This window comes from Prinia subflava, chromosome 2 (assembly GCF_021018805.1).
Source record: "Prinia subflava isolate CZ2003 ecotype Zambia chromosome 2, Cam_Psub_1.2, whole genome shotgun sequence".
Classification (NCBI taxonomy): Eukaryota; Metazoa; Chordata; class Aves; order Passeriformes; family Cisticolidae; genus Prinia; species Prinia subflava.
In genome coordinates, this window is record NC_086248.1 from 20,773,655 (window position 1) to 20,799,516 (window position 25,862).

The 25,862-nt window shown below is 39.5% G+C and overlaps 1 protein-coding gene across 7 annotated transcripts in view; it reads left to right on the top strand.

Annotated features, from left to right (window-relative positions):
- The window catches only part of ARHGEF10 (Rho guanine nucleotide exchange factor 10), a 109,955-nt gene that overhangs the window by 41,360 nt on the left and 42,733 nt on the right, over positions 1-25,862 (top strand). For all 7 annotated transcript variants that reach the window (XM_063389330.1, XM_063389328.1, XM_063389331.1 and 4 more), the window contains 9 exons: positions 767-881; positions 3,365-3,477; positions 7,195-7,272; positions 7,498-7,677; positions 8,940-9,056; positions 10,835-10,927; positions 12,308-12,478; positions 14,729-14,874; positions 17,157-17,332. In XM_063389330.1, the coding sequence (XP_063245400.1) occupies positions 767-881; positions 3,365-3,477; positions 7,195-7,272; positions 7,498-7,677; positions 8,940-9,056; positions 10,835-10,927; positions 12,308-12,478; positions 14,729-14,874; positions 17,157-17,332 (1,189 nt within the window). The remainder of the gene's footprint in view (positions 1-766; positions 882-3,364; positions 3,478-7,194; positions 7,273-7,497; positions 7,678-8,939; positions 9,057-10,834; positions 10,928-12,307; positions 12,479-14,728; positions 14,875-17,156; positions 17,333-25,862) is intronic.

Below are 25,862 nucleotides of genomic sequence, written 5' to 3' on the forward strand. Positions count from 1 at the left end.
AAACTGGGAATCTCCCTGCTCTCCCTTCTGAATGGAGCTGGTATGAAAAGACTGGGTTTTTGCTAAAAGCTTCAATCTCAAACCCAGAAATTGCCTGATTGCAGCAAGATATCTTTGTTTGTGTTCTGACAGTTGTGTGGATTTTTTGTTGTGGTGACATTTTGGGAAAGAAGAAGTACAAAGCAGAGTATTTTAATAAATGTTTTCCAGCAAAGCAAAATTTCTTTTTCTTTTGTTGTTGTTGTTCCATGAAATTTAATTTGGCTGTAGTAGTGTGCTGTAAGATTATGGCATTCTTAATTAAATCATTGTATTTCTTCAGTGAATGAAGTTATTAGTTGTAACTTTTTCCTTCATAACAGTGTTTGTTTAAGAATATAGTTAATATATAACTGAGTCTAGGGGATTATCTTTAGGTCAGAAATACTTTGGAAGAGTTGTTGGGACACTGAAAGATGGACAAGACCTCTGGCCGTTAATGACCTGTGAGTAGTAGGTATTTGTTCCATAAGATTGTAGAGTATTGAAGGGTTCTTAAGCATTTCTGCTCTTTTAGACTTGCATACAGTATTTCCATGAAGTAAGTCCTTGTCTCCAACTTTTATTTTATTTGGAAATACAGGAGCTCGGCTCTGAGCTTTCATGGTTCTCTCTACTTACTCTATATTTGTTTGACTTTGGATGATATTGATAGCCTAAAAGTGTGCAAGCTCAAGTATTTTCCTATTATTCACTGAACATGTAGCCTGTGTTTTTTATCTTACAGATGCAAAAGCTTATGAGAGCTGCTAGAGAAGGTACCAAAGATGGACTTGAAAAGACAAAAGCAGCTGTGAAGAAGGGTCGTTCCTTCATTCGGACAAAATCTTTCATTTCTCAAGGTATATGCTATATACAGTGTTTCTCTTTGTGACATTCTCTAGAAATTTCTGAAAAAGAAGATGAATGGCCTAGCAAATTTTTGTAGTTGGAGCTGAAAGCTAATTCAAGAAATCAGGTGTATCTCAAAAATGTATGGTATAATATTCAGTTCAGATGACAGTATGGCTAATGCATCTTGAGCAATTTTTTCTGTTTGGGGCAAGAACCTGAGAGACCTGAGAAACCTCAGGACTACACAGAAGGGTCAACTTAATAACAAAAAATCCCACCAAGCAGTGTGATCTAGGTGCTGGTAGATGTATGGAAGTGATGTTAAGTTACTGTCATGGTGTAACCCCGACAAAAGCCAGCAGCCAAGACCCACTTGCTCACTTCCCTGCCGCAAGGACTGGGGAGAGAATTAGCAGGGTAAGAGTGAGAACTTGTGGGTTGAGACAAAGGCAGTTTAATAATGAAGATAAAAGCCACACAAAAGCAAAGAAAGACAAGGAACTAGTTCACTGCTTCCCAAGGGCAGGCAGGGGCTCATCCATCTCCAGGAGAGCCTGGCCCCATCACACACAGCGGTTACTTGGGACACAAACGCCATCACTCCAAACGTCCCCTCCCCTTACTCCTCCTTCCTCCCACTTTATATACTGAGCAGGATGTCATATGGTCTGGAATATCCTTTTTAGTTGATTTGGGTAACCTGTCCTGCCTCTGTCTCCTCCCAGCCTCCCGTGAATCCCCAGAGCCCTTGCCAGCATGGCAGTATGAAAAGCAAAAAAGGATTTGGCTTTGTGTAAGCCCTGCTCAGCAATAACATAACAAAAACATCTCTATGTTATTAACCCTGTGTCCAGCACAAATCCAAAATGTAGCTCCATACTAGTCACTGTGAAGAAAATTAATTCTACCCCAGGCAAAACCAGCACAGTTATTAAGTCTGTCCAGTTCTCTCTATCAAGTAACTCTTGAATGTCAGGAGAACATGCTGTTAAAACACGGTTTTCAGTGGAGAAGTAGCTGACTGTTTTAAAAAGTTCATCCCTGTAAGGTAAGGAGGAAAGTAAGTACTTTCAGTGCTTAAGAGTGAAAGTAGGGGGGAAGACTGTAGAACTTAATCAGTTTGATGGTTTTTGATGAAAGATGAATTTGAGTTGGGAAAACAGAAAGTAAAGTAAAATCAAAAAGCCACAGAAGTATTTGTGTTCTTTCTGTAGTTGAGAGCAAGTGACAGTCCTTTGTCATGAGGTTGGCAGCAGCTGTCTGCAGGTAATTTTTTCAAGAGACAGGTGGTAGTAAATTAAACTGGTTTCTTTTTCAGGATAAGTATGAGAGATAGTTTATTTTTCTGCTCAAATTTCTGCCCAACTAAATAAATGGTAGTAACTTCAGAGCTTATAAAACTTCAATTTCAGGAAGCTAAATCCACAAGGATGGAACAAAATACTTTTATTGAGAGAGGCAGCATAAAGTTGCATCCTGTGTGGGCCAGGACACATCTTGCATCTCTGTCATGACCTCTGACTGCTTCTCAGTTTACTTAATTCACAGATTGAATATAGAAATGTACACAAAATGATCAAAGAGTGTATCCTCAACTTCTTGCAGTTGAACAGATGAAAATGATCTGCAGAGCAGTGTCACAATGGACCTGGCATTTCTTCTTACATTTTAAGAGATTAGGTTGCAGACACAGTGTATCTGTGGATGGCTGAATCCCTTAACCAGTTTCCAAATCAGCAAGGAGCTAGTGAAAAATTTGTTAACTAAACTCACAAGTTTCTCCCAGCCATCAGATCTGCTTCCCTTATTTCTCTTTTTGTCCGAAGACAGTTTCTCATACTGTTCTTTCTTTATCTCTCCTTTCCTCGTATCTGCTTGTTTGGCTGGCTGTGTACTGCCACCTATCAGTGCACCTCAGTGGTGCTTTTTCAGTAAAATTTTTAACCACAGAGCAGTGCAGAATCCCTCACTCCTTTCTGATGAAAGCAAACGTTTTGGATAATTTGGCTACTTCAGTTCAGCCATAGAAGGGTGTATGGATTTTTTTTTAGCTGGATCATAATTTGGGTGTTCTCAGTTTCTTCCCAGGGATCATTTATTTTAGAACTGCTGGCTCTGGAGCTGCAGTGCTTTAACCCAACTTGTCATGTCCTGCCCTCTGGACAGCCCCATTCTCCTGGCTGAGAGGAGGGAGGGAGTAGAGGTCAAGCAAAAGATGCTTAGGCTGTCTTCAGCTGTGGGATATTAGAATGCCTTTGAAAGGTGTTCTCTATTAGACTGCCTATTAGTGGTAGCATTTATGTGATTTCACAGATGATACAGAAGTGCTGGGAAATTTCTTTTGTTTGCGAAGTGAAAATTTATAATTTCTGTGCTCAGATGATAGGGTCTTTGGGTTTTTTGGTTTTGTTTTGCTTTTTTCGGTTTTGTTTTGCTTTTTTCTTCTTTCAGTCCACATGTAGAAGCTGACATTTTGGTTTTTTGTTTGTAGATCATAGATCATCTTGTCTGGAAGAGGAAGAGCTGAATTTATTTATTGATGTGGACTGTATGCATACAGAAGCAATTATGACTCCTATGCCTGAAGGATTATCACAGCAGCAGGTAGTAGGCTTTGGGAAATACAGTCTTCTGCCTCTTTTTTCTCCCCTTCTGCTCTGCACCAATGGCTTTTAGGTGCCTTTGGTCTTCAAACATACTGGCATTTTAAGTGGCCATCAAATTCAGAACTGAATAAGTAAAGTAGTATTTTGAAAAATGGTGCGTGTGCGTATAGTTGCATCAATCCTGAATTCACCTAGAGGTGCAAACTGCTGGTTTGCATTATAAAATCATCTATAAGAACTATATTGTGTCACTACCTGAACACTTAAACTAAATGTGATGGTTTTGAGTGAAAAAAAGAAGAGAGTTAAAGCATTTTTATAGAGAACCAGAAAACATTGTCCCAGGTGCTCTGGGATTTCTATTCTAAATGTAGAGAATATCCTGTAGGCTCTTTGAATCTAAAGGTTTTTCTTGGTTAAAAAAATCATCCCCAGTAAAGTATACAGAAGAATTAATTTCACTGTTCTTCACCTCAAACTGTACAGTCACTGTGGAAATCACTTCAAAAAATACTGAAATCAGCATCAGTTAAGAAATTAACAACTAACTTTACTGGATTGAAAATAAATCGCTTGGGTTTATTTTACTGCATTGTTAAGACAACTAATAACTGTATGAGAGTTTTTTAGCTTCTTGTGGTGTCAAGTAATGAATTAGTTGGTCAGTACCTTAAGAAAAAGCAAAAAACAAAACTAAGGGGCAACTGAGGGGAGGGCTATATATTTTTGGGATTTTTTAAATTTTAAAAAATCTTTTACTTGGGTGAGGTTTACTTTTCTCTTGTGTTTAACACAGCGAAGTTCTAATCTTGTAACAAAGCAACTACCAAACTGTGTTACATTATTATAAGATTTTATTATAATGTGAGATTTCAGCATCAGTCTGAATGCTCTTTCCAAATAGGGATTTGAGTTTCACCAGGGTAGTTTTGTACAAATAAGTTTACCCTTTTTTGCAAAAAAAAAAAAACCCCAGAGTGCTTGTAGTTTGGAACAAACTGGTAATAATTGTATAAGTCATGACAAATATTGCTCATCTGCCCAGGAGGAGCTGTGCAAGTGGGGAGGGATGGAGTTAGAAAAGCCAAAGCTCATTTGGAGCTAGTGAGGTGTGAGGGGCAACAGTGAAATATTTCTGATATGTACACTGGCAACAAAACGAAGCTGAGTAAAACATGCTGTGCTGCTTGGTGGGGCACACACCTAGTGATAAAGGGTCAAAACTGTGCCACCTCTGCCTTGGGTTTTACTGGTGGGGCTTGTCCTGGGCACTCAGGCCATGAGCCCAGAGGCAGGTCTGCTGGGGTGAGGCCTGGTCTGCAGCTGGGGCAGCTGAGGCCATTTGGGTGTACAGGTGTCTGTGGGACCAGATGGGATGGGTACAAGGATGCTGTGGGTAAGGCCTTCCTCAGTCATCCAAGATCACAGAGATCGGAAGAGTCGGAAAAATTGTCCCAGTGTCACAAGCAGGAGAATTGAGTCTGGCCTCTCTTCAGTCCCAACAAAAGTGGTGGAACACATGCTCTTGGGAGCTATATTTGCATTCAGTAGGACAGGAGGGCGAGTAGGGAAAAATCAACAGAGATGGACCAGAGTCCATTTGTGCACGACCACCTTGAGCCCCTTTGAGGTGACCGAGGGGTGACTCTGGTGGCTTTATGAGCAGAGAGAAACAAAGTGTCGCTTACCTCTGCCTTAACAGGGCTTTCAGTTGTCTCCTGAAGTATTCCTGTACTCCTGTAGGTGGGATACAGTCTGTATGGGTGGAAAGCAGGTGGGGACACCATGCTCAGTGAGCCCGTGGTGCAGAGTCCAGCGGGTGGTCAGCGTTGGTGCTGTCCCTCAGGAGCAGGCACCAGCCTCTGGCATTGAAAGCCTGGATGAGTAATCTGGTGCCAGCTGCAGTGCACATCTGGAGGCGATGCCACACTGGAGGGGTGCAGCAGCTGTGTGGGGGAGGTTGGCTGCTGGCCAGCAGGGCTTGGTGGGCTGGGGTGCACAGAAACATTGGAGCAGGTATGGGGGGCTGGCACAGCCCGGCTGTGGGAAGGGGTCACAGGCCTGGGTGCCCCCAGGACCCCCTTCCAGCCCAGCTGCCCTGTCACAGCAGAGCTGCTCTGTGGACATGCCAGCGTCAAACAGCAGGTGGCATGATAGCTTCTGTTTAAATCCTGGTGCCTACACGTACTGGGGCTGGGGCTCGTATCTATTGCAATAACCTGAAGCCACTATTAAGTATTCTTTTTGTGTATTATAGAGCCTGAAATTTTCATTTTTACAGATGTTTATTCTTTTCAGAAGAATGAGCTGTGACTAAAAGTAGGATTAGTATTCTTTACCAGAGCCACTGATCCGCTATACCAAATAAGACTGCTAAATCCATTCTAAACACAGATTAGACACAACTAATTTTACTGTATATATCTTAAGCAAAGACTCAGATAATTTTGAGGTCCTCCTTTGAAATGCTAGTACCTGAAAGAAAAATCTCACATGACCTGCATTTAGTAATGCAAAATACAAGTGTGGAAAATTTAAAGGCAATGATGGTGAAGGAGGCAGGAGGCTGTGGGGTTCTGGAGCAGAAAGAAGCAAACCTGAGATTGGAGTTTCCTAGTTGTTTAGGCTATATAATAGCCTTAAAATAGCAAAATGAGAGGTTTTCCCTTCTCTTGTAGTTATGGAAAGTGGTTTGATCCTACCCCTGTACTGTCTTCTCCCTCATAGTCCCCCTTTTTAAAACTCTGGGGTGAGCTGCATTAGGAAATGGATTTGGTTGAAAACAAATCCTTGTAACCAACAAGAATCTAATTAATGGCAAGAAGCTTAAATTCTAAACCAGATTGGTTCTCCAGTCCTTCCTTTCCTGCCACCTGCATGTACATGCAAATTGCATTTCAGCTGAATTACAAAAGGAGAAGGTGGAGAAGAGGGTGTAATAAATAGCCTGTAGTTGAACATGAAATATGGTAGCTTTTCCCGAAGCTCTTACTACTCTGTCAGTGCATATAAATATAGATAACATGAGGGTTTTCATTTGTGCATGATAATACCCATAAGATAATGCTGACTCTGAGATACTTTCTCAGTGGTACAGTTTATATGGCCTTAACTTTAAAAGGCAATTAGTATTTGCTTGTTTGCCCTTCATGTTGCTCCTAATAAGTTTATAAATCCTATTAAAAATAAAATCCAGGACTGATTTTTGAGAACTTGTTACCTATTTTGTTGTAACAAATCACTGAATTAGCCAACATCATCTTATACCTATAATTGTTTCCATTAATGCCTACATACATACATTTAAGGTACATAGGATTATAGAATATCATGGTTTGGAAGATCACTAGATAATTGAACTCCAGCTCTTGGCCCTGCACAGGACAGCTCTAAAAATTGCACCAGGTGCCTAAGAGCATTGTTAAATGCCAAAGTCAAAACACAAATTTTAAAAGTAATGATTGCTATTACAACAATCAGAAAAGAATTACAGCTATTGATACAATAATTTTTGTGTTCTTTAAAATAAGTACTTTTAGAGTAATAGTAAATTTAATTACTTTTGAATAGGTACAGTATTATTTTATTGAAATAATTGAAATTGCTTTGTATTTCTTTTGTTTTATTAATGTGAGAATTTTATTGTCATCATTTCCAACTATAATGAATGTGTTACCTGAGTAGAGCTTTGGACAAAACTTTGTTGTTTCAACAGGTTGTGAGAAGATATATTTTGGGCTCTGTAGTTGATAGTGAGAAGAATTATGTGGATGCTCTCAAAAGAATCCTGGAGGTATCTTAATATCTTTTGTATTTTAAAGTTTTGAATATTTGAAAAAGAATCATTAAAGATCATTAAAGAATCTGCCATATGACTAACACAGATTTTGCTACAAATGCTTCATGCCAAATGTTCAGTAATTTTGTGTATGTGTGTACTGTTGCATAAGTTTGTTTCTCTGCTTACAGAAGTCCATTTTTTTGTTTGTTTAAATCAATTTGCTTTTTTTTTCCACAGCAATACGAGAAGCCCCTTTCAGATATGGAACCAAAATTACTGAGTGAAAGAAAACTTAAGATGGTCTTTTATCGAATTAAGGAAATTCTTCAGTGCCATTCAATGTTTCAGATTGCGCTGGCCAGTCGTGTGTCTGAGTGGGACTCTGTTGAAATGATCGGTGATGTCTTTGTTGCTTCAGTAAGCAAATGTGTCAGAACAGATAATCTGGTTTTATTTTAGTCTTGTTTTTCCATCTCCATTTCTTTCTAATTTAGCTGCTTTATTCCCATGTTCTCCAATGCCTGTGGCAACTGTCAGAGTATGCATGTACTATCCTGGTAAGGAAACTGACACCAACACATCTTCAGCTTGGTTGGCAGATGCCAAAACATTGTGAGAACAGTTTTCAGGTTTTGATTAATCTTTCAAACATTTAAGTAAACAGTTTATTTTTATGAGAAATTATAGATTCACAAACCCACCAAAATTAGGGTGAGACTGAGGCTCAGCATCTCATAAAAAATGGGTAGTCATACCTAGTAGTGTGCAAGTAGAAAGAAACCACAGTAGGTAATGTTCTGAATTCCTGAGTTTGAACTGAGATGATAAAGAGTATTTGTAAAACCCTATTCCATTATTAATGGAAGTCCATTCAGTAAAGGACAGAATTAGCTACTGCTTTAAATCAGAGGAAACAAGAAATGTCCTTGGTTGATAGACGTTCACCATGAAAGTGAAGCTCAAAGAGGCTGCCTGCCTTCTGGCTTGAATGCTTTGCTTTATTGCCACCCAGGTACTGGAAATCACAACCTTTTCATGCCTGCTGTAAGAGAGCTGAGATCTGATCACAGTTCACCCAAAATGAAATAGTTACTAAAAATTTGTTGTTTAAAGCAAGCCTGCCTTGTTGTGACTGAAGCAAGTTAGGTAGTCTTAATGAGACCAGCTCTGCAAAAGAGAGGGATAAAATTACCAAGAAAGCAATGAATGGTGATCTTACCATTCCCATGACTGTTTGCAGGCCACACAATCTGAATGCTTTTTTGGTAGGTCCTTAACAGCTGAAGTCAGGGTGTAAAGGGCCCGAGACTGCTGATTCACTTAATCTGGGAGACAGGTAGTGAGATGATCTGGGGATCTCAGCTGTCACTTTGAATCTCAGTGGATGCCCTTTGATTGCACATAGTCCTCAGGTTCTGCCTCAGTGTTCTAGCCAAGATGAAGCAATTCCTGTAAATACATTTCTTACAATTCACAGCTGTTATATCTTTCTGTTTCCAGCCTGTCTTCTGCAGAAAGATTGTTTCGGGTATTACCAGTATATCTGTATATCCAGCAGTAGGCCAAGCAAAGCCCTTAGTTCTGAGCAAGCCCCTAACAGCCAGAGGTCTATATAGGTGTGCTGGCAGAGGTCTTTTGTATTTTTACAAAAAGGATTTGCCCTTTTTTTTCTTTTTCAGTTTTCTAAATCTATGGTGTTGGATGCATACAGTGAATATGTAAACAACTTCAGTACAGCAGTTGGGATTCTCAAGAAATCTTGTGCCACCAAACCTGCCTTTTTAGACTTCTTAAAGGTTAGTTCATTCAATCTTAAAATAGTTGTGTGTATGCGATAAATAAGAAAGTATGAGTTACAATTTGGGAGGAGATTTGACTGCTGATACTGTATTTTGTCTCACTGTTTTTATGGGCTTAAGGTCTGTGTTGTGGGTTTGGCATGAAAAGACCCCAGAGGATGCCATTCCAGAATTGTATTTTTGGCTAGTAACATGCTGTTAAATCTGGGATGTATTTTGAAGTGCACAGTAGTTTTATTGTTATTTAAGTCAGTTTATTGGTGTTTGCATTACTTTACGTGGCTGAACATTAGGATTCCTCCATATCATGTGAGCTTCAAATAGTAGTTCACTGTATGAAGCCACTTTTTAATTTGAAATTTATTTTAATTCTCACCTGCTTATTGTGTTGTGAGGAGTAGTGTAGCTGGATTTCCATTCCGCTACATTTTCCCTGGATTTTGAAGATTGTGTTTCTGGCTTGGGGTTGAAATTGGTGATTTTTTTGTAGAATGTGTACTACCCTGTTGCATATGATGCTTGTCATGATGTGTATGGAGAGCCTGGCACACACAGCAGAAGTGCTGCACATCCCTAGGGCTGACACCTTACAGAGAGTACACAGAATCCATTGCAAGGCTTTTGGGCTGAAAGTCTGAAAGCTCAGCTTGTCTCATTCCCCGAGCATCCTGGATTGAGTTGTGCCTCTCAGAGCTGGTCACCCTGTCAGGTCTGCTACAGTGGTCCACAAAACAGTAAAACTGGGTGCCTAGTGCAGCTCTCAGGTTGCCTGGAGAAGGGTGGCAGGGGTTTGTCTTCAGATCTTAAATTAACTGACAGCTTTTTGGAGTGTGGACAGCTCTGTGCAGGTTGATACTTTGGAAGCCTTTAAGTACTATGAAGGTCAGATTCTAGTGAGCGTGTACTCACATGTCAAACATGTTCTACTGTTAAAAGCATGTTTTTCCAATAGAGACATAATCCACACCTCTCATTGCTGCTTGTCAGGGCCACACTGGTTCTGCTTGCAGAAACACAGCCAAACTGATGACATGACACTTCTTTACCTTTTTTTTTTTCTTTTTTTTTTCTTCCCACCAGCAATGAAGATCAAAAATCTTCACTACTCCTGTTTGGAAAAAAACAGATGTTTGTATAGATAACTATGGAAAGAAATTGTTGTGAAGCTGGTATTTGTAGCAATAAATAGGAATTTAAGCACAATACCAGTTTGATATCATTTAGAGTTTCTTTGCTTTTGATATTGTTTCCTCTAACCTTCCTATTTCTGGCCATTTCTGGCTTTTTTGCACATGCAAACGAATTTTGTCTGATTTTATTTGCTATTCCTGGTAACTGAAATTAATGGCTTCTAACATTTTTATTTCCAAAAAGAAATCAACATTTTTTCCTTCATTTCTTCTAGTAAAGAAGATCAAAATCGCTGTTTGCATAGCACTGAGATTATGACGTTTTTCTTAGATTTCCTCTTAAAAACCCATAGGTAGGTTTTTTAGATTCAGAGCTGCTGCATTGCTGGTGTGACTTTAGCCCATCTGTATTTATTTAAGGAGGATATTTCAGTTTGGTGGCAGGCCATCATTTTAATAGTGACAGGTTTTTCTAAAAGATTTAATATTTTTAAATGAAATCTTGATAGTAAATGGCATCTTTACAGTCTTGCTATTATAATTAATGTAAGCAATATAGAAGAATTTTTAGGAAATGTTTTCCATTTATTCTGTAACTGGTAGAAATGTGCTCATGGTAGTAAATGTGACTTTCTTGCATTGCAGCAGTGTCAGGAGTCCAGCCCTGATCGCATGACACTCTATGGTTTAATGATGAAACCTATCCAACGTTTTCCACAGTTCATTCTACTATTGCAGGTAAATAATGTTTGCCAAAGGGAGGCTCCTTTTGCATTCTTGCATAGTTTACCCTTAGGATTACATGGTAGCTGTCTTCTGCTAGAGGATCATGCTGCAGTGGAAGTGACCACTAGATCAGGGGAAATAGAGAAAATATCAGTGCATTAAACATGCTTTCTCATAGTCTGATTGCAGGGACAGGCAGTAAAGGGCACTGCAGGAAAGCCTTAGTAAATCTAGATTTATTATAGATTACTAGCTAAATAAAATATAGCTTATACACCATTTTCTAGTGAAGTTATTGTACAAATATGCTACTTGTTTATGTCTGTTAGCTTGTAACATTTCAAAATGTGGCTAGGAACTTAGTGGCATTACTTTCTACTGAAGAAAAAAACGAGGATTAAATTCATGCCTTGGATAGTTTAGAATATATGTGAGATGCAGAAGGACAGGACGCTCTCTGACTACTTGGCTCACAGGACCTGCTAGAGTATGTTGCAGCTTCCTTTTGACCTGCAGCATGTTGTTTCTCTTCCCATGGAAACTGTGGATTGGACAGGGGGTCCTCGGGTCTCATCTCAGCAGGCAGTCAAGCTGGAGGAAGAGCACAATATCCCAGTGCAGACCCACTCCAGACAAAATTACTCTGTTTGTGCCTCCCTCCAGACCCCAGCAAGCACCACGTGTTACCTGAGTTCACAGGTGCCGCAGGGGAGGACAGCCTTTGGGCTGTAGGTCTGGGAGTTACTGGGGAAAAGGAGGGGGTTATAGGGGAAGTGTGTGGGTTGGAAGCCATGGTGAGAGTTTCTGAACTACCAGGAACAATGAAGGTTATTGTGGCAGGAAGACTGAGTGAATATATAGGGATTTTTAAGTGCCCTGAGAATGGGGACGAAGTATAATTCAAACTGTTCCTACTGTATGCCTAAAAAAGAGAAAGACTTAAAGAAGCTGTTGTAACCTTAATGTAATGTCTCCTACTTTAGGAGGAGTATGCTGTCCGTGTTTTAATGAAGAATAATAACAGTAATAAAGATAATACAATATGATTATGACAGTAAATATCAAAAATGTTTCATTTTAAATCATTGCTTATAGACACATACATATTATAGTGTAATACTGATTGCCAGATTGTTTAGTATTATGTTCCTTCTCTGTAATTTTGTTCTTTAGATAAGAATGTATGTGATCCCATTCAGTGTATTTTTGAAGAATTACTAAGATATTTGGGAAGTTAAGCAATGTGCTTTCTGAATATTCATTAGGTGTTTATTGGTCTTACTGTTTAGTAGTACTCCAGTAAAGAATGCGGTGTAAATGTACATCCTGTAATCTTTGGAACCTGACTTTGAAAATAAATGGATTTTTTTTTGTTCTGTAATTACCCCTCAGGATATGTTAAAGAACACTAATAAAGGACACCCTGACAGATTACCTCTACAGATGGCTCTTACAGAACTCGAGACACTGGCAGAGAAGTTAAACGAAAGGAAAAGGGATGCAGATCAGCGCTGTGAAATAAAACAAATAGCAAAAGCAATGAATGAACGTTACCTGAACAAGGTAAGGAAAATATAATGGAAATGGAGGAGTCAGTTTCTGGGCCTTGAGCAATCTCTGCAACAGAGACCAAAGAGACAGCTATGTTGGTTTTTTCTGTAGAGCTCAACCACATGGGATCATCCTAGTGTAAATGTGAGATGTGACCCACGTTTGGGACTGAACGGGCTCACCACTGTGTTCTGGAATGGGCAACACACTGAACTGGCCTCAGCAGTTCTGTGGCAGTGTAGGAAATAATAATATAAAGTAAAATCTCATGCACATTTTCTGCATAGAAAAATTCAACTTTTAATTTATCGTAGAAGTGAGGAATTACTCCTGTGTAAGGAAGGGGACCACCTCCTTATGCAGCAGTGCTTCCAACTGTGAAGTGTTTCAGGATGTGTTATTGAACGGGTCCAACATCTTCCTTGATTTAAGGAAAATCTGAGTTTGTTTCATTCATATATTTGCATCATACAGTAGAAATGTCGGAAAAGAACTCTAAAAGACATTCTGTACGACAATCTTTTTTGAATTTATTAGTAGCTGTCTGTACTGTGGATATATGCATATGGTTGTTTGATTTGTATCATAAATGGTCCCTTCTTTCCCATGAAGTGGGCATAAATACTTCAATTATTGCTTTTGTGAAGTTACAGGTTATTAGCTTGTGGACTCCTTCTGAGATAAAGAAGTGGCAATTGCTGAAAGAATGGGGTTGGTTTTGGTGATACATAAAAACACATCTTACCAGGAATGGAATACTGAATTTATTGTTCATAGTGGAACAGTATTTCCATTCTAAGTGCATTAGAAGATGGATTCAGCCATTTTACATTCTTTTCTGGCTGTCATAATCCTGCTTCTTGGAGCAGCTATTAATCCATCTGCAAATAGTTCCAAGACACAGAATGTGCTTTTGATGAAGTGGCCCCGGTTACCTTTTGTCAGTTGATACTGACTGTAAGATTTTGTGTGTTATACAGTGGGGGATGATTCATTGATATATACATGGGTAGTCACTCCAAGGCTCACAGGGTCCCGCAGGCCTTGTGTGTTAATATCACAGAATCAGCCAAGTTGGAAGGGACCCACACGATCACAGAATCCAACTCCTGCCTCTGCACAAAACCACCCCTGAGAGTCACACCAAGTGCCTGACAGTGTTGTCCAAATGCATCTTGAACTATGTCAGGCTCGGGGCTTTGACCACCACCCTGGGGAGCCTGTTCCAGTGCCCAGCCACCATCTGGGTGAAGAATCTGGAACTGCAGTGAGGTCTCTCCTCAGTCTCCTCTTCAGACTGAACAGACCAAGTGACCTCAGTCACTCCTCATACAGCTTCCCCTCAAGGCCCTTCACCATCCTGGAGGCCCTCTTTTGGACACTCTCTGATAGCTTGATGTCTTTTTTTTGGACAGTCTCTAATAGCTTAATATCTTTCTTGCATTGTGGCACCCAAAACTGCACACAATATTCAGGTGAGGCCAGTGCAGAGCAGAGGGGACAGTCCCCTTCCTTGCCTGTGTGGCAATGCTGGGCCTGATGCCCCCCAGGACATGGTTGGCCCTCCTGAGCCTGTATATTTGCATTTACAGTTTTGAAACAATGCCAGCCAGGGTGAAATAGGTGGTGAAGGAGGTGTTTGATTAGCAAATTAATGAGTTATAGACCATTTTATTCTGTTGGACACTATGGAGGTGTGTTTGATGTGTAAGGGATTGGTTCATGCTTGCACACAGTGGCTGATCCTCAGCTCTTGAAGGCAAATGTCAGCAGCAATTTGTATGCCAAGAATCTCTTGGACATGTCATCCTCTGCACAGGCTGTGACACCCTGCCAGCTGTGCTCCTCAGCTGTGTGAGCCCAGGGGGACAGAGCAGGCTGAGTCCTCCTCCCACGCTGGGCAGCTGGAATTGTGTAGGTCTTCAGCGGGCTGTGGAAGAAGGGACTAAGGAAGGAAATCACAGAAACTGTGGAAGGAATCATTTTTTTCATCAAGAAACCCTTATCAGTGTGGGAGATTCCCAGAGCAGCCATGGTCTACATTAAGATGCAAAGCCCTTTAAGTCCACATGGATGACAGTAGAGGTTACTGTTTCTCTAAATCAAAAGTAGATTAGTAAAGAGACCTATCTCTCTTGGCAAATCCACCTGCAACCAGTTGTACTAGGATGGCAAATGATAACCCATTGTTTTTGGTTTTTATGTGCTGGATGTTGGATGTACAGTGTATAATATGCAAATATGATTGTTTTCAAAATCCAGCTACTCAGCAGCGGAAACAGATACCTCATACGGACTGATGATATGGTTGAGACAGTTTATAATGACAAAGGAGAAATTGTCAAAACCAAAGAACGGCGACTTTTCATGTTAAATGATGTGCTGATGTGTGCAACAGTAAATGTTCGGTAAGATTTAATTTATATTTTTAGATCATCATTTGAACTTCAGGTAGGAAAAAATAACACTTAGGAAATTGCTTTTGTTGTATTTACTGTGGCTAATGGTTTCTAGGAGCAGTCATAATAATGGCTAACTAGCTTTTTTATAGTCCCCCAAATACGTGATGATATTTAGAAGCTCTAGAGTAAATTTGTAAGAAAATTATATCAGGTAGAAATTACAGAAAAAAAAGCTCTGTAGTGTCTAGTTATTGCTGTGTATTAGTGCTTAGTGGAATACAGGCATAATACATACAGTGGAGTACAAGGTAAGACTTTTTTCTTTTCTTTCTTAAGTTCAGAGTGTAACTTGACACAATTTTTATATTAAATCCCATCCTCTGCAGATAAACAAACAAACCAAACAAACCCCATAAAGTTAATGCAGGTTGCCAGAGCAAACCTGGAACTCGCTAACAGAGTTCCAGATGGGGAAGGGTTGTTATCTCTGAAACCAAACATTGAAGGATTAAAGGTGAAATGCTTTGAAAAAAAGCATTTTTTCACAGTTCCTTCTGTGCTTTTGTTGGCTGTAATTGTTACTAAGTGTCCGTGTATGCCAAGGTTGCGTTTACACTCTTATGTTGCTTGTATCACAAAGTGTTTTATGTGATGGTACCTTCTAACAAAGAAAATGTGGATCATTAAAATCTTCCAGGAACAGGTTTTTTTTAAGCATAATATGAGTTGATATCTTAATTAATTGGTGAAGTATGAATCCTGTACATATATTTCTAAGTGTATGATTGCTTGGTCTCATGTTAGTGAGTGAGAAGTGCCATGTAATAACTGGACTTCAGAAAATGAACAAGTTCATGTCAATTATCCTGTGATCCTTGCCTTTACAAATTCTTTACTTTCTTAGTAACACTTGGATATTGTTTTTAACAATTCGTATTTTATCTTCTTTCATACCAGTAAAGTCTTGGATTTTCTCTATTTGTACTTGAAGCAGCAAAGTGCAGTCTCTTTTTGTTTTCCATGTTAAAAGTTCATGATCATGCCAAGTCTCTGACCCTCTGAGGGTCATATCCTCTGTAAAAGCATGTATCTTTTGCAAGCCACAGGAAAGTCCTCTGTAACTAGTGGACCCTAAGCACCAGAGAGTTTGAGTGTTCCTGGTTTGCAAAAGATAGATATTTTTACAGATGGCATAACCCTCAGGTCTTTCTTTGCACACAGTCTAGATGACCAGCAGAGCTGGTGGCCTAACTCTGAAGTAACCACAGTTGGATGAGGTGGATGCTATCCCTAGTGACCAAACAACTGTGTTCTGCCTAGGTTTTTTTGTTCCTTCTGAGCTAGGTCAACAGTTTATAAATATTTACTTGTAGCAGTTGTGTTCTTTGTTCATACTTGCTTCCTCATTGAAACAAAAGTCTGTGTTGCAAATAGGTAGCTGACTAGCTGAACTTCAGCATTTAGTTACTGTTCTCAGTAAATGCATTTTGCTGATTTCTCTCAAGCATTTGACTTCTGGATTTCAGTCATGCTTTCTGTGAAATAAACCTTTTCTTTTGTTCACATTAACATCTCTTTTGTCCTTTATAATAGATGTTTGTTACATATTCTTGAATAGGAATAAGGAAATGAAGGAAACAAAGTAAAATTAATATTAATGTCATTTCTGTTCCTAATGAGCTTCCTCAGTGGGCTCTTTCCTCTGAAGTGCCTGTTGTGATACACACTTCTGAAACAGCAGCTCAGGCACGATTACTCTTGGAAGCCCCAGCAGTTGCAGAGGTCTGCTGTACAGAACAATCTGGGCTGTGGGACTTGGCAGAAACTTGGCTTGTCAGCCCTTCAGAGGGCTGTTATGTTGTCCTTCCTGTTGCCAACAGTCATTCAAAGGTCCCCATCACCCATACTTCCCTAAATATAGCAGTTAGGGCCCAGAAAGAAGTGCTTCAAAAAAATAAGGAAAATGTGGATCCAAAGTATAATCCCAAGCACTTGTATTAGGATTTCAGATTGCACATTGGTCTTAAAAAATGGTCATTTGTGTTTTGCTATAGTAGTGTAAGGACTGTTGGCAGTCCTGTGGTTATAGACAAGATTATCTGCAGCTGCATGGCTGCTCTTTACACACCAGGAAAGGTCAGTCACAAAAGTCAGCCTGATGCATGTATTTCTTTCAAGTTGTGCACTGTACTCAACCTGATAAACAGCAGATTTTAGAAGCTAAAATAATGAATAGTATGCCATGAAACACAGTTGCTTGTCACAGCAATAATTTGTGCATCTTCCAGCTCTTCCTATGAAAGCAGCGGCACCATGACAGCTGGCCAGAGGTATTTATTGAAGTGGAGCGTACCGCTGGGACAAGTGGACGTCATAGAGTATGGCAGCAGTGAGGGCCAAGGAGACAACTGCAGGTTCCCACCCCAGCTTTCTGCTGAAAATGTCATCATTAACTCTAAGCCAAGTAAGTGACAGGAGTTACTGACTTTCACAGACTACTTGGTTAAAATCCATACTTGAAATTCAGTTCGCTCCTGAAAACAAAGGAAAGCGTTTATCCATGAAGATTTCTGTAACATGAACAGTAGTAGAGACTCTTTCTTTGGAAACTGAGAATGCATAGTGGCAGCCAGGCTCCTGCCTTGCAACATGAATCACTTGTGTTTGTTGTAGTTTAGAATTTTATGCATGAATGAGTAAAGAATTCTAAAGCATGAGAGCGTGCAGACGTGCAAAAATGTGGGTTTGCTGTGGTGTGCCAGTGGTCTCGTGGTCACTTGTTCTGTGTTTGTTCTTTATCCCATAGTTAGAGCAAAGAAGTTTTTCATAATAAAGATGACCATGCCACCTTGATTCTGTGGTTAAGAGTCTGGACACAAGTGGTTATTGCAGGGCAGAATTTACTCGCTTCTCTCAAGCCCATGGAATCTTGTCTTTCAAACTAGTGCTTCAGAAAAAACCTTAATGAATGTTTTTGAAATGTTAATAGATAATTTCCTCCTATCCTCTCTCCAAAATTTACCTCAAGCTCTGAAGTTTACAAATTCTTCTCTGCTAGTTAACCCCTGCTACTAGTGTGATAACTGCCTTCAAGAGAAATATGAATTTTAACACTTTACTTGCTAGCTAGACTTTCATACATAAAGAATTATTTTTATATCCTATTTTTTTGCCTAAATATTGTAATGTTAACATTAATGTTAACATTAATATAACATTAATTAATTATGTTACATAATTAATGTAACATTTAATATCTCTAGATTGTAATTGGATTCCTATTCATGGATTATAATTCACATGGATTTCAATGCTAGCTCTAGGCATTATTTCACACTACATTTATTTAATATTGCACCCTTGGCTTCATGAATTTTCCCACAGTTGTGCTATAAGGAGACATAAACGCTACAGCATCAGAGTGTAGCATTTACTACCCCCGGAATTCTCCAGGATGGTTCTTGTCAGGTCTTCTTGCTCCTCCCTTTGTAAATAGCTATAGAAAATTTTATGGGCACTTATGTCTTTATTTCAAGGATGACTTAATTCTTGTAATTCCTTTTAAGCAATAATGGACTACTTAGAGAATGAGATTAAAGTGTTTATCTTATAATTTACCAGCTGCTGTATGCATAACCCTGAGAGGACTATATAAAGAAATGTATTTCTTAGAATTGGGAGTCCCTTTTGTAGGTGAGTGTGGGAGGAACAGCTTGTTGAATCTTCCTACTATGATTTTGTGCAGCAGTTTCACAGCTGATAAGATCAAATCCTTGCATGCCAGCATGCTCATATGGGGAAGAAAAGCATGAGGGGAGAAACAAAAACTCCTGACCAAACAGTCACATAGAACTTACTTGAACCTCTTGACTTTTGAGGTTTTTCAGCTTCATCATATTTGGTGAGAATATCACACAAAAAAAGAGATGACTTTGTACATAATTTGTAAATCAACCTTCAGGTTAAGTGGTACTCATTAGGTAAAAATATGAGCTGAATAATTTTTCTTTTGGTAAGCTCTGTTATATTAATTCAGTCTTCTAATAAAAAGGATCAAAACATAAGAAATAAAAAGGATTTGAAGGATACTGGGTACACTGAAAAAAATCCCTCTCTGGTTTAATCAAACTTTTCTGCCAAATGACCCAACTAAACTGAATATAAACAGTCATGAAAGAGGGACATCATAGCCTTGTTTTTGCACTAGCTGTTACTCTGAATGCAGTATTGTTTGAACTGGCCTTTATAGACAAGTTTGAATACACACTTCATTTGTTAGTTATTCTGTAGAGTTGTCTCCTTAGTTCCAGTTTAAGTTGGCTGCTAAAGATTACAGAAGCTCAGAAAGTACAGCCTCCCTGCAGAGGGACAGACTGGTGAGACTGTACTGATTCAGTGTTGCTTCTTGTTTGCATCCACCTAGTTGCTCCATTTTATAGTTGATGACATGATCTTTAATATGATAGTATCACATCATTAGTGAGACTACTAGGTGTTTACTACAAGTTGCAAAGTGCTAACAGAGAAATACTATCTACTCTGCTTGAAACTTCATATCCTTTCAGTCATCATAAAATTATGTCTCCCTCTGTTTTCAAAGTATACAATGAAATCCCAGTGGCCTCATAGTATGTGGTTTTAATGAAATGTAGTGATCAAGAATAGTTTGGGATGCTGCAAGCAAAATCCTGAGACATAAAAACACTTTGCCGACCTGATTTTCAGCTTACACATCCAGTTTGTGCATACTGAAAAGATACAGAATAAAGGTGATTCTGTGTAAAATCATTAAGTAGTAGAGTGATTACCTCTTGCATTTCAGGAAGACTGAGAAAAGTTGATTTGTATCTGCCACATGCCAGGTTGAGTACTTGACTCCTTGAAGGTTGGTATTCTGACATTGCTGCTGTGATTAGCAAGGATTTTTGATGGGTTCAGGTTGTGTTCTTGCAGGGATTACTGGTTATTAGTTACATTACCCTTATCATGGCATTTTTTTCTCCACCAAAACCTTTTCTGTGAGGAAGTAGCTGTCACAATTGCATCTTGCTGTTTATTATTAACTAAATGCAATTGGTGCATCTAGTTTTCTGTGATGTTGCAAGAAAAAACAGTAGTTTAAAGATGCAAATTTTACTCCTGATGCTAAATTAATAGTTGACTTTGTATTAATCTTGTATGCCTGTAATATGCAACTGAAAGGTTGAAAGGTTTTTATGAGTATGTATAAATCAAAGGCATGCTTTAGTACTGTTCTAAGATGAAAAGCAAGGGCTGTGTGAACTTGGTTTTCACTTGGCAGAATCATCAATGGGCAGTTTTCTACCCCACTGAACTTTGTACAGCAGTCTTTTGTCTCTGAATTCTACAGAAGAACACAGGGGCTGTTTTTTTGTTATAAGCCATTTGTGTTTTGGTAGGAGAAACTGTGTGTCCTGAGGATGTGTGGGGCAGGAAAGCAGGAAAATGTTACTCGATTGTGTTCTGCTCAACTGCCCCATCCTTGATGTGCACTTGCCTTGTTCCTGTTCTCCCCTAGCACCAACAAAAGACTAAATTCTCTTAGTTACGAACGTGAAGAGGGATTGAAGTCTCAGCTGCGTGGCAGGGTCCTTTATTTGTACGATTCTAATATTTTTTCTTAGTGGAGTGCAGTTACAACTTGTGTTTGCTTCCTGCAATAATAACCAGTAAACATTTCACAATCTCAGTCTTGAGGAAAAAACACATTTGTCTCAACAAATTAGTCAAAGTTCTATTTCATGTATTATAGTTAGTCTTGCATGAAAATCTGTATAGCTCTCTGGCATCCCAGGCAAACGGTTTTTGTGGAAGCAGTTATTTAATATGTGTGCCAAAAGTGTGATGTGTTAATTTTCTTTGTAGAACCATTGGCAGAAAGATGTGAGATAGTTTTTTCCCTGGTAAATCCATGTATTGTTTCTGGCAGGCTGTTGCAGTTTTCTTCAGCCCAATTAGTCCATGTGCAGAAGCACAGACACAGTCATAGTACGGAAAAGTTGAATTAATATGGGATCAGGGGAATATTTTCAGTATGAACAGAAATTTGTATATTCTTGGTTTTGATTTACTTGTGTTGGTAAGAACTTCACCTCCCTCACCTGCCTGGTGATGCTGTACCTGATGCCCCTCAGGGCAGGGTTTGCCCTCCTGCCTCCCAGGGTACTGCTGACCCATATTCAACTTGCCATTGACAAAGGTCCCCAGATTTCTTTCTGTGTGGCTGCTCTCCAGTGTCTGTGGTTAGTTTGTTTGTACATCCAGGGGTTCTCTGTCCCTCATGCAGAATCCAGCACTTGCCCTTGTTAAACTTCCTTTAGTTGGTGATTGCCTGGCCCTGTAATTCGTCAAAGTTTTTCTGCAAGGTGTCTCTGCCTTCGAGGGATTTGACAACTCCTCCCAATTTAATGTCATTGGTAGAGTTACTTAATTATTCCTTGGAGTCATTTATGAAAACATTGATGAGAACTGAGCCTAAAATGAAGTCCTGGGAAACCTTCTAGTGACAGATCACCAGTCTGATGTTACCACCCTATTCACTATAAATAAAATAACTATTTGTGCCTGACCTGTGAGCCAGTTGCTCACCCATCATATGATGTGTTCGTCCAGCTGTGTGCTGGCATTCTGTCCAGAAGAATCCTGTGAGAGGCCTCACATCAATAGCTTTACTGAAATTCCTAGTTCACATAACTGGCTTCCCCTTATCAACTACATGAATTATTTTGTCATAAAAGGAAATTAAGTTTCTTAAACAGGACTTCAACTTCATGAACTTGTTCTGGCTGGGACCAGTGACTGTGTTGTCTTTCAGGTGTTTTTCACTAGCTCCAGAATAACCTTTGTAACTTTACCAGACACTGAATTGAGACTGATAGGCATGTAGTTACAACAGTCATCCTTCTTGCCTTGGGACAATGTTTGCATTCCAGTTGACTGGGACCTCTTCAGATTCCCAGTTGGACTGAATATGTGGAAAGAGGACATGAAGGAAGTTCAGTGCTACCTGTATTTTTATGATAAAAAAAGGATGGGTGAAAGCACAGTGAATACAACTTGTTGTTAATATTTCATATTGATATGAAATATAATAAATACACTTTCCAAAAATATAAATAGTATAATCAAAGGGCAAATTTGTAACTCCTTGCCAAAATATTCAGTATTATCCCTAGAACAATCAGAAGACAACCTTCCCTTGCAGTTCATCCATGTGTACATAAAATCACTGCAAATATGTGTATTTCACTGCCTTTTCAATGGGAATATAGGAACAGAAGTCAGAGTTTCTCAGACTTGTGGCACATGTTATGAGTTTGCAGCACTTTATGCAAACTGTTGATGGGATGTGAATTATTGTGGTTTGTGCTGAGGCACAGCAAAATGCTGGTTTGGTGCTTTAACACCAGCAACCACCTCCAGTTGCCTGTTCTTGGGTCCCCAAGAATGAAAAGAGTGAGTGAGAAGTTTCCCACAGCAGTTCTTTTTAAGAAGATCAGACTAGAGAGACTCTGTAAAAACAAAGGGAGAGGGCTAAGCATCCTGCCATGTCTGGGTGGGAAACCGCCTGTCAGCAGTGTTCTGCTCTGATCAGGTTGATTAGGAGACAGACAGCATAGACAGTTATTTAAGCAAAGAAACATCACTTTGAACCATATGTCTAAAGGCTGAAAGGGGAAATGAGCCAGACCCATCTGTACTGTATATCCATGCAGTGATGAGCATTGAAGAAAACAGTGAAGTCAAAAATCAGGTTAGTATGCTTACAGCTGCATTGTAGTGTCATTTTTTCTTTCACAGGTTTACTGTTTGTAACTGAGAGCAAAGCTCAGCTCTGCTAAACCATGGGTTTTCCCTTTCCTCATTCAGACTTCCAAGGATACATTTGTACTCTGTTTCCACTTGATTGTGTTCTTGATCTCTCTGGGGTTTGTTTACTGTCAAATGTAGTAGTGATACGATGCTGAAGTGCAGAAATTATTCCTCCCTTCCAAGTTTCCTTCTGCTTGATGCAGTCAGTTTGTGTAGGTCCCTGAGTGTTGCTAGGGCAACAGGGATGTTTGATGGGCTACAGTGTGCACTTCTTTCTGTCAACATCTTGCTCAGTGGAACGGCAGCTCTTTTCAAAATTGGAGGTAGTGCTGCTGTGATAGCCATTGCCATTAAAGCTGGGGGTTTTTTCAGGTTTTTCTGATGAGAGATACAGAAGTGAGGAAGAAAAAAAAAAGTCAGCTTTATGATCCCTCTAAGGCACAATAATAGTAATACAATATCCAGACTAAGCAAAACTAATATTAAGTGACATATCAACTCCAGCATTGATGCTGAGATTTTAGAAAGAATGATGTGGCATGACTTGCTAATTGAACTAGCTTTCATCTCAATGAAATATATAAAGATTAGTAATGTAGGTATTTCAATGTATTGAAGACAATACTGTGCATTAAAGGAGATTTAATGTGTTTATAAATGTAAGCTGTCACTGACATGTACAAACAGAAGATCAAAGATTTTAAATAAATCTAGTGCCAAAAATCCTGTTCACCTGAGCACATGGGTTGACATTAAATAGTTCACTTTGTTAAGCGGACATAAGTTTCTATCTAGTGGATTAGGCAAGGATAAATTTAGGTGTTATGCGCTTGTCTCACCCATGCAGGATGAGACTCTTCTCTTTGCCTTTTGTATTTTATATAGCAATTAAGGATTTGTCATCCATTTCCTAGAAACCTTCTTCTGTGTTGCCAGGGATCTCATCCACATCATGACACAGAGTAGTAAAATCAATAGAAAGCCAGCTGGTGTGTATGAAGGAGGGAGGTGAGCTCCTCTGAGTGACATTTCCACATGAGTTGTTATAGTCTGGTGGGAGCTCCAGTGTAAACCTCGCACAGCTTGGACAATTTACAACTGCCTACAGATCTGTCTTGGGATCCCTGCAGTACTTTCATTGTTTACATTGTGTACATTTCAATGAATGTACTTTCATTGGCTGTTTATATCAGTGTTTGTCTTTTTGCACCCAGTTTCTCTCTTACCCTTTGTGCCCATGCAGGTGCATCCCAGAGGTCCTGTGTGACCCCTCTCCTTCCTTAAGATGGCAGGGGCATCCAGGTCCATGCTGTCCTCAGCCTTCCTCTTTGAGCCTTGTGAGAGAAAGGGCCATGGCACTTCTTTTCTTTTTCTCTCAAGTCTCCTTTGTTTACAGCATTTTTTTTCTCATGGGAAGAGCCAGGAACTGCAGTTAGGACACAGTCCAGAAAGACTCCTGACCGTTGTCCCAGCTAGTGTGACACTGGGGAGCTGGGCTGTGGGGTCCACTCTAATGAGCATATCAGGGCTCCGAAGTTTCTCTCTCATGTTCTCTGCTACTTTAATCTCTGACACCATACAGCTGATTCTGTCAGAAGGAAAAATATTGATGACCTTTTATATCTGAAATTCTCTGTGCAGTCAGGATTAGCTGAAGCTTAATATAATCTTGAAGCCATGCTGTCAGTGTATAAACTACTTCTCACTATCTCAGAGGCTTTACATTTCCTTGGTGGGTTTGCATTATTTTGCATGATTTTATTCACAAATGGTATAGCACTATGAATTCAATACCTTACTCACTACTTGCAGTTGCAAGGTGTTGATTTTATCTTGCTATTCCTCAAGACATGTGAATAAGCAGTTATGTGGTTAGATGGTAATTTTTATGCAACCTATTTCTTCAGTGCAGTGTTCAGATCTGGTGCAATGAGAAAGACAGGTTTCAGCATTTATGTAATTACCAATTGAGAGAAAGGTATTAGCAACTGACAGTGAGGTAAAGCATTGAGACTTGTGAGGTTTGTTTTCCAGCTCTGCTCTGTGTACTGGGTGTCGTGTGGCATTTGGTTGTGTGATTAGGACCTGAAGAACTCCCCTGTCTTGCGTGGCAGTGAGAATAGTTAATTTAATACATTAGTTTCAGAGACTCAGATTATCAGTTTCAATAATTAAGAACATAAATTATGTTTAGATGCTTACATGATTAAGGTATGATTAGACTGAACAGTGTCATTTCATGTTTATGATGAAGCTCTTCATGGTGATTGATGATAGAGAGTCCTGACTATGTCCTGACTGCTTGCTTACACCATGTCTGAACTGAATCGTTTTCATTGTAGTAAACTCAAGGGGTTTATTGCTTTTCACCTAATACTATGTGTGTGTTTGTTCTACTTCTTTCCATGCTAGGTTACTAAGCCTAAGTTAGGGTTGCACTGCAAAGATACGTGCGAGTAGCTGCACGTATCAGCTTTTCATTGATGGCTGCCAACTGAACTCTTGTTCTCTGACGTCACCCCTGTCTTCCCATTTAATTTCCAAGCTTGTTCCAAGCCTGTTGACTGGTGGCACTCAAAAACTTGTGTAGTTTGGACCTCAGAGTGTGATATCATCTCAGGAGACCTACAGTTGACTTGTGGTGGCTTGGATTTTTTGGGTACATACAACTGTGGAGATCATGAGTTGGATTTAGTGTGAAAGAACAAATCAGGAGAGGGCAGAAAGTCTGCTTTTCTGTGAAGAACTTTAAATTGACTCATGCACTTGTTTAGGTCATAAGCCAGGATTTTGGACTTCTTTTTATTACTATTTTAGTCAAATTACAATTAGCTGTTCAAAAACTCTCATAAAGGAGAAACAAGAAAACTGAACCTGCCCACGTGCTTCTCTGATGCATCTGTGGAAACAGGAACAGCATGAGTGAGCAAGTGAAGACACAAATATGAGGAGGGTGGTGATGTGGGGGCTGTCAAGGACTTTGCTTATGTAACACAGTGTGCAGGAAGTTGGTAGTTCAGCATTTAAAAACCTCATCTGCTTTGTTACTGGCTTTAACACACACAGAATTTCTGGGGAGGATGTATATCAGAGGTATGGAGGTGCCTCTGGTGTATAACAGGTGCTTGGATGGGTCAAGTTCTGTGCAAGATAAAGTTTCA